At 48.1% G+C, this 9,384-nt stretch overlaps 1 protein-coding gene across 1 annotated transcript in view; it reads right to left on the bottom strand.

Moving 5' to 3' along the window:
- The window catches only part of LOC126503471 (glycosyl-phosphatidylinositol-anchored molecule-like protein), a 4,112-nt gene extending 2,278 nt beyond the window's left edge, over nt 1-1,834 (bottom strand). The window contains exon 1 of the mRNA XM_050145184.1: nt 1,690-1,834. Coding sequence (XP_050001141.1) covers nt 1,690-1,834 — 145 coding nt within the window. The remainder of the gene's footprint in view (nt 1-1,689) is intronic.
- Between the last annotated feature and the right edge of the window lie 7,550 nt (nt 1,835-9,384).

The raw sequence follows: 9,384 nt of genomic DNA, 5'->3' as shown, positions 1-9,384 counted from the left end.
ACTCCCACCCTCTGAAGTCATAAACCCAATCAAATGCCTTATTTTGGAAGCTGTTTTGCTCAGGCTGTTTTACCAGAGCAATAGAAAAGTAACCACTACTGGATGTGAATGCACAGGGTCAGAAACTAAACAAGCCAGCAAAGATTCACAAAAGTTGAACCAGGGTATCTGCCCCTATGAATAGAGAGCCTGGGGACAAAGGCCTGGAGTGGCCACAGTAGTCTCATTCCCTGGATACTCAGGGTGTTTAGACTGTTAGCCTACTGTCCACCATAGGCTCTGGGCCCCTGAGCAGAACACACACATTACCCTATGAGTGGGCTGAACCCAGTGCCTGTGAACAGGCTCTCAGTTCAAGGAGCTGCCTGAAGAGTGCTGGATCTGGCAACAGACTGACCCTGACCCCCAAGTTTGTGTAGGGAGGATTATTTACCCTGTGTTCAGAATGTGAATACTTACGTGTGGCAATTATCAGACAGAATCTTTCCTCCGTATCACAGGTCTCTTCGACAGGGCAATTGAAAGAGTTTGTGTTGGCACATGCATAGCAATACATATCTGAAGAAAGAAAAAAAAACTACAGTTGAGTGTTTCCCCAAGAAGCCTTTCCACCATCCTACTCCCATCCTCCCTCCTCCCACAGCTGCTTCCCAGTGCACTTCTCCACACAAGCCACACCAAGGCCTGCAGAACTCAGAACTTGGCCTAGTCTAAGGTAGAGACAGACCAGCTCCAGGATAGGAGTGGTCCCTTCAAGAATCTTTTCTTTTAATAAAAGGCTGCTCACATGTCAAACAGCTGAGTTCTTCAAAGCTGTCCGCCCCTCTATGGAACAGTGGCCTCCCAGGACACCACAATCCTCCAGGACTTCTCTGGACCCAGTACCTGCTCTCCCTGCTGGGACGTGCTATGGACACTTGCTCCCTTGGCTTTCCTGGTCAGCAGCTCTCTGTGGGATCCTTCAGTCTACTCAACCCTATTGAATCTCAAGAGTACCACTCTAATCATGCTTACATATTAAAACCAGGTCAGTATATGATGAAATAAACTTTATTATGAGGCAAAAAAAAATCTAACTAATTTCCCTCTTTGTTTTTGCTGTGAGAAATGGAAAAGGGTCACGGTGACCTCATGATCCATGTCTAGTAACCAGAGCTGCCTGGTGTAGACACTAATGCCCTTTTGTTTTAATTTTTGTTTTGTTCTTCTGAGGCAGGGCTTCTCTGTGTAGTCATGACTGTCCTGAATCTCTCTCTGTGGATCATGCTGGCTTTGAACTTGCTTCTGCCTCCTGAGTGCTGGGATGAAAGGTGTCTACCACCAGTGCCCAGGAACATAATGTTGGCAGAAATCGAATTTACCCAGTGCATAAGAAGGAATGTTCAGGCTCTCAAGTTCTTTCTTAGTAATTTGACTGTGGCCCTTTGTTAAATTAGCAACAGCGGCAGCAGCTCAGTGTCCTGAATCACACATAGTATCAGGATTTTGAGACTGAGGAAGGGACATCTCTGGGAGTTTGAACTAGAGAAAGAAACCTTGTCTCAAACCCACAAGGCAGCCAATAAGATGCTTAGTGAGTAAAGGTGCCTGCCACCTGCTTCTGCTGAGTCCAGTTCCAAACACCTCATTTGAACCCTCATCAGTGTCTTCTTCCATCCAACACACTGTGAGTCTTGAGTTCAAACTTACTTTGCCTAGGTTGGATGACACTGTTCAACCCGCTGGTACTGTTGTCCAAACCGATGGTACTGTCGTCCAACACAAGAGAACTGTTGACAGCAGTGTCCACACATGGGAGCCCCAGGAGAATTAGCAAGAAGAAGGTGAGCATCATCTCCAACAGACAGGTGAACCTGAAAATGAAGAGGTCCATGGCCATCAGAGAGGGCAAGAAACCTTGACCCAGAACTATGTCCCCAGCATCAATGCACAGAGGAGGCATCCACAGCCTCTGCCTCAGCCGCCTACCCTAGTGCTCCTTCCCCAGGAAATTCGGGTCCTTGCCTACTCCACCCTGCTCTGCTGCATATGTGGATCTTGCTTCCCACTTCTGAAACTGTCCTGATGGTTCTGCATCTTCCCCTTCTAGACAATCTTCTTCTCACGGGCATAGTACACATCCTCCTCTCCCAACCTGTCCTTTATGCTAACAGTGGATTCAAGGTTTCCCTACCCTTGTTAGAAACCTTTCCTCATCTTCCTGCTCCCCCATTCTAGAATCATCCTTCTGAATCTCCTGTGTTTTCCTTATGGAACTGTCCCACTGGGCTTGATCTCGTCATCTCATAGCTGAAGCTTGATTGCTTAATTGTTATCTAATTTGCCCTTCTGGAATTTTCCAGGTTAGTCACTCAAGCTCTGTTAGCACCTCTCAAGCTGCTGGACCCTCTGACATGTCTGTACTCAGGGGAACATTCTAGAAGGCCCTTCGTGAGGAAGATGAGTGACATCTTCGTTCTGGAGACCATCCTAAAGATTGTCCCACACTGGGTCTCTGTACCTCCACTCCTTCTTTCAGGCTCCAAGCTCTGGAGCGCCATTCCTCAATCACAACTCTGAACATTACTCTGAGTGGTTCAATCAAGATTGAAACCCCTCACTTGGCATTCCTCCTGCAGGGCTCTGAACCTCTATTGTTGCCATTTCTCAGAATGTGGCGCTCTCTATGCACTCCTCCCCCAGGCCCTCTATCTGTGTGCCTCTGCTCCAGACTTTCCTCCTGGAGCTCTGCTCTGAGGCTCTGATCTTCTCTGAACATCCCTTGGTGCCCTTTCCTTAGTCCTCAAACATAATGGGTCCTTCTTTCAATCCTCTGACCAACTCTTGGTACCAATACCTCGGTTCCCCAACCCTCTCTTGGTGTCTTTCTCGCAAGGATCCAACTCTCTTTTTATCTATCTATCTATCTATCTATCTATCTATCTATCTATCTATCTATCTATCTATCTATGTATCCATCCATTTATGTATGTATGTATCCATCTATGTATGTATGTATGTATGTATGTATGTATCTATCTATCTATCTATCTATCTATCTATCTATCTATCCATCCATCCATCCCTCTTCCTCTCTCTCTCAATTTCCCTCCCTGCCTAGGATCTTTACCTTTGATTCTAACGCTTTACTTGGGGCCCCTCTTTCAGCAATCCAGCCCTCTTTGGCTCCCTTCTTCCTGGGCTTGGAGCCTCTTTTGGAGACCCTTTTAAGGGCTCTAAACAGCTCCTGGCGCCTTCTTCCTGGCCTCCTACTCTTCATTACCTTCCCTCTGGCTTCGGAACTTCTATTGATTGGCCTGCTTCCCTCTAAGTGTCCATCCTATTAGCATCCTCAGGGCTCTGAGCATTTCTTGGCCCTCTTCCTCCTCATCTCTCTTTGTTACCCTCCTCCAGGTTCTTAAACTCAAAGGGCACCCTCCCAAGAAGTCACCCCAAATCTCCTGACACCCGTTTCTCGAAGATCTCACACTCACTTTAGGTCCTTTCCTCAGAGCTCCTATCCTGTCTCAATGGTCTGAATCTCTCCTGGGGCCCAGGTTCTTCTGTCCTCAGAGCTCTAACTATTTTGGACCTCTCATTCAAAGATCAATACTTCTCTTGGAACTCCCCTCTCAGACTCCGAAGCTCTCTTGGGGCCCTTCTTTCAGAATTCCAGTTCTCTCTTGGTGCACTTCCTTTGGATTCTAATCCTCTCTTCTAATGGAATTTCTCTGCCACACTTTTCTCAAGACTCTTATGTGACTCCAAACTTCTCTTGGTCCCCTTCTGTCAGAGCTCAGAAACTCTCTAGGATCAGTTCAGTGAGGGCTCTGACCCTCTCTTTCAGTTACTCCCTCAGGAATATGACTCTCTTAGAGCCACACCTTCAGGACTCCCTCTTTCTTGGCATAGCAACTGCTCCCTCATGGTGCCACACATCTCTAGGCACCCCTCTCTCAAGGCTTTGACACACTCTCGGGGTTTCAACATTCTTTGGTGTCCTTCTTTAAGGCTGAACTCTCTAGATACACTTCCCTCAGGGTCCTGGTCCTCTCTTCTATCGCCTCAGAACTCTGTTACTTGGTACCCTCTATCAAGCCTCGGACCCTCTTCCCCTCTCTCTTTATCCCTCAGGACTCAAAGCATGTCTTGGTGCACTTACTTAAAAGCCACAACTCTCTCTCAACCTCTCTTTATGCCTTTCCTCAGGACTCTGAAACCTCTTTGGAGCCCTTCTTTCAGGGCTCCAACTCTTTTTGGTTCCTCTGCTAGTACCTAAATCCTTTCCTTGAGCCCTTTTCTCGGGGATCCAAGTTTGTGTTGGCACCTCTTCTTCACGACTGCCCAATCTCTCTTGGCAAACCCTTTATCTAGGCTCTAACCCACTCCTGATGTCCCTACTTCGGGGTACCTGGCTCCCTTCCCTCAGATTTCATGTCGTTCTTTGTCAACCTTGCCTCTGGGTTCCAACCATCTCTTTCTGCACTTTCTTTAAGTCTCTCTTTTAAGCTCTCTCTTGGCGCTCCTACCTCGGGGCTATAACTTAGTTTTGGAGACCTGCCTTTGTGTCCCAATTTCTTTGTTGGCACCTTTCCTTCATATTTCCAACTTTCTTGAATCCTTTGCCTCACAGTTCTGAGTTCCTCTTCTAATCCCTTAGCTCTCCAACGGTCCTTTGATTCACTTCCGTAGCCCTCTGACCCTGAATTGGTGCCCTTCCCTCACGGTTCCGAGTCTCTCTTTGTGTTCTTCCCTCAAGGTTCCAATCTTTTGAGGGGAAGGATGCCCAGAGAGGCTCTGAGAACTAAGGGGCGCATGTCAAGAGAGGTGAATCCCTAAAATATGATATCAAAGGAAGAGTCCAAGTCGCAAGCGAGGACTGCCTGAAGAGCATCCAAGTTCTGAGGGATGGGCCAAGAAAAGGAGCACTACAATTGGAGCCCCTGAAGTGGTCTGAACACTGAAGGAAGTATAAGCGTGGGTCGAAGCCCTGAGGGAAACTCTCCAAGAGAGTCAAGAGAGGGTCCAACCCTGAGGGGAAGTTCACCAAGAGATACTGAACTCTGATAGAAGGGCAGCAACAAACATTTGGAGAGAGGCACACCACGACAAGGATGGAGTGCTGTGGGGCAAAGTGGACCAAAGAGAGGTGCAGTAGTGAGGTGTCAGAACCGGAAAGGAAGAGCGCCAAGACAGTCAGAACCCCGAGGGAACTGCACCAAGACAGGGTCAGAGTTCTACATACGTGCACCAAGAGACCACTGGAGATCTGAAGGGTCTGAAGAGGGGCTCAGGGGGACTTGATTGGGGAAGGGGAAGGGAAAGGGAAGGCGGCGGTGGGGAAGAGACAGAAATCTTAAATAAATAAATAAATAAATAAATAAATAAATAAATAAAACCCCGAGGGAAGGGCCCCAAGAAGGTTAGAAATGACAAATTCCTCGGCAGCTGGGATGGAGAGCTTTGAAGAGCTCAGCTGTTTTCCATGTGATCAGCCTTTTAGAAAAAGGAAAGATTCTTGAAGGGACCACTGCTATTCTGGGAGCTGCTCTGTCTCTGCCTTAGTCTAGAGGCCAGGTTCTGAGCTCTGAAGCCCTGGGGTGGCTTGTGTGGAGAAGTGCACTGGGAAGCAGCTGTGGGAGGAGGGAGGATGGGAGTAGGATGGTGGAAAGGCTTCTTGGGGAAAAACCCAACTGTAGTCTTTTCTTTCTTCAGAGATGGGTTGCTATACATGTGTCCATTCAAACTCTTTCAAATGCCTCAGGGAATAGGTTTGTGATATGGATCAAAGTTTCTGTCTGATAATTGCCAAGCGTAAGTACTTACATTCTGAACACAGAGTAAATAATCCTCCCTACACAAACTTGGCGGTCAGGGTCAGTCTGTTGTCTCTGCAGCCAGATCCAGTGCTCTTCAGGCAGCTCCTTGAACTGAGAGCCTGTTCACAGGCACTGGGTTTGGCCCACTCATAAGGTAATGTGCGTGTTCTGCTCAGGAGCCAAGAGCCTATGGTGGACAGTAGGCTGACAGTCTATACACCCTGAGTATCCAGGGAATGAGACTGCTGTGGCCACTCCAGGCCTTTGTCCCCAGGCTCTCTATTCATAGGGGCAGACACTCTTCTGTGAATCTTTGCAGGCATGTTGGTTTCTGACTTTTCTCACACAGGCCTCCCTCACTCTGACCTTTTTATGGTGTTGACCCTTGCTACCATTTCCTCGGGGCTCCCACTTTCCTTTTCTCTCCCTTAAGGCCCCAACCATTTCTTGGTGTACTCCAAGGATCCTCCTATCTTTGTCAACCTCTCTTGGTTGACCTTTGTCTGGGAAGGAGCAGACAGCAATGGTTTGTCTCCTGAGGCTGGAGAAGATTTGGACATGCTGCTAGGCTTTACTTTTCCAATATCAACAACAACCTGGTAATACCTTTAACAGGTACAAATCACCATATCAGAACAAGACAGAAATGGCCAATTGCACACATTTTCCACGGTTCCTGCACGGACGGGTTCATTAAATTAATGCAGTGTGTGATGTTGAGCATTGACAAGGTCCTCATAAATGAAGCTCTGTGGAGTCCTTTCTCTATCACAGTGCAATTAACCTGTGAACTATAGTGAGGGAAGGGACTGCCATATACTAAACAGGAAGGAACTTTCCATGCAGCCAGTAGACAGGCAGCCCACCCTGCAATGAGGAAATATTGTCTGATGGATGACTCAGGAAGAGAGGACTCATCAAAAATGAGTAGAGATCCCTGACAGAGAGCTGAAGTTCAACTATGGATTGACACAGAGTTTATGTGGGGAGGGGGCTACTTGGGTTGTGATCACGATGTCCTTCTGTTGTCAGGCAGCAGATGGTGAGGGGCAATTCTATATTCTGTCAATTATATTTTAAATAAAGCTGATTGGTTGGTAGCCATGTAGGAAGTTTAGGTGGGAAAACCAGATAGGAAGTAGAAGTGGGACAATGAGAACAGGAGTATTCTGGGAAGAAGGAAGCCCATTCCTCCAGAGTCCTGTCCAGACCACGGAAGAAGAAGTATATGTCCTGCCCTGCTGAAAAAGATAACTGAGCCATGTGGTTAACATATAGTAGAATAATGGGCTAATGTAAGTTATAGAGTTAATAAGAAGCCTGAGCTAATGGGCCAATCAGGTTTATAACTTATGGAGATCTTCTGTGTCATTCTTTGAGACTAACACCTGTGGGAACTGGGCAGGACAGAAACCCCAATAAGCACCCGCTCATGTTACAAACAGACAAGTCTTAGGGCTGTGGATGCTAAAGCAGTCAGGGTGAGTTCCACAGAGGAAAACCAACCTAATGTCTGCAGACTGCCAAGGGAACTGTTGGACCCTAAAGTCCAACTACCAGGAGGAGTCGCCCCAAGAGACCATCTCTCACAACACAGTTGATATAAAAGCATGAGGATTTTGTTAATTCTGTCATGACAGAGTCTTTCAGCATTTGAGAAGCCAGAAAGACCCTGAATAGCTGGTACAGGCTACTTTTAAATCAAAAAGCTACAGAAACAAGGGGGTGTCTGGGGGTTGTTTTTTAACTACTATGATTGGCTTATTTAAAAGGGCTATTACCAATAATTGGCTGGAGAGTGGTTGCCAGATCAGATGAGGTAAGAAGAAACATCTGAGGGTCACTTTGCCCCTTTCCCAGGGACTGAGTCAAAACACCAGAAACTAAGTCAACACCTAAGGGTTACCTTGCCCCTATTCAATAACTGAGTTCTATTTGGAGAACATTCACAAGGACTCAGGGAGATGATGGAAAGTTCCCAACATTTCAGTACGTACATAATAGTTGTTAGATTCCTGGGGGGGGGAGCACTAACATACTGAGGCTGAGAGGGCTCAGCTTAAAGTTCTACAGAACAAGCAGTGGCAAGTCCTCCAGCCTTCACATTGGTAGATGAAGCCATTGAGTGGGTCAGAGCTCTCATGACTTTGCCATCTCGGTGGACCAAGACTTCAGCCCATGAGCCTTTTGGGGGGAGGGGGAACACAGAGAAACCCTAACCATGTGGCTCTAGACAGGCTTCCTATTTGCTCTTAGTTTTTCAGAGAAGACTCACGCCCCAGCCACATGTCTGTAGGATGTGCTGTCTTCCTTCACATATTCTTGTCTCTGTCTCACGAGAAGACAGCAAAGTCCAGTCCCTGGGAACGTGTTTCCTCTCCACGGATAGTGAGTGTGGCTCCTTTGGATGTGTTTATGGCAGTGGGAGCCCTGACTGGCTGGCCAGGAAGAAGCTTCCTAGGGTCCACAAGGCTTCTGCCACAGATTCAGCCATCTCCTTTCCAGCTCTTCTCAGTGTGGTGGATGGCCAGGCCCCAGGAAGTCTGTGCCTGCTCGCTGTGGAAGTTTGTGCTCTTTGGAGTTCTCCTTAGGCTTGTAGATGACAAACCCCTTAGTGGCCTATGGGTGCTTACCTCCAGCCTTGTGGTTTAAATAAGAGGAATACCAGCTGTTGTGATACTGGGACTAGGCAGGAGCCGCGTCAATATATTGCTTCAAATGATCAGCAGTTGTGATCATAGTCCTGACCCCAGTATGGTCTCTGTTCCCTAGTCAACTGGTTGAACACTGATTCTGCTCTGAGCTGGCCATCAAGCCTCCTTGATGTATCTGTGTTGGTGGAGGCAAGTGTGCCTCCAAGGTCTGTCCTTCCAGTGTGCCAAGCAGGAACCAGGTGCTGGGTGGGCCTGGGCTCTCTACCAGAGTCCTTCTCCTCACCCAGCTCAGGAACGTTATTAGGCCTTAGGTGTTGGGGGACTGGTGGATGGGGCTGGTACTGACCCCCTGCTTCCGGGATCTCCACAGATTATTTGGATTTGGGGGTCTTGGGAGAGTACTCGAATACCCACCCATCCTGGGAGAATGTGGCAGTCAGTAAGATCAAGAACATGATGGTCACAGAGCAGGGCCTGGCACTGGACACCATCTGCCATTTCCTAGAGGAGCACAGCCAGGTAGGATCAGAGAGACTGATGCTTCCCACTGCGCGGGAGATTCACGGGGCCTGGGAGGAAGTGAAGGCACCATCCAGGATCGTTCCCCAGCCACCACATTGAACTCATCAACCACCTTAGGACTCCCACGGTCTTGGCCATCCCTGAAGCTCCTAACACTCTATGGGAAGGTGCTGGAGGATTTCAGAGAGTCAGAGTGGATGTTTTAGTTCCCACACACTGGTGGGAAGGCAGGGTCCACCCAGGGTCTCCTCCTACCAGGGATGGCCGTTGTTTACAGAGGGAGGCAACCTAAGCACTCACAGCTGGTCATGACTGGGAACCTAAACATGGAGAGGGAAAAGCATTTGGTCAGAACAGGATGGGCAAAGGCCCAGGGGTCAACATTGAGGCATAGTCAGCAAGGAGCATGC

Source organism: Alexandromys fortis, unplaced genomic scaffold (genome assembly GCF_014885135.2).
Source record: "Alexandromys fortis isolate MF-2015 unplaced genomic scaffold, M_Fortis_MF-2015_v1.1 scaffold_2_1_26212458, whole genome shotgun sequence".
Lineage (NCBI taxonomy): Eukaryota > Metazoa > Chordata > Mammalia > Rodentia > Cricetidae > Alexandromys > Alexandromys fortis.
The sequence above is the reverse complement of the archived record's forward strand: the minus strand, read 5'-3'. Positions and strand labels throughout refer to the sequence as shown.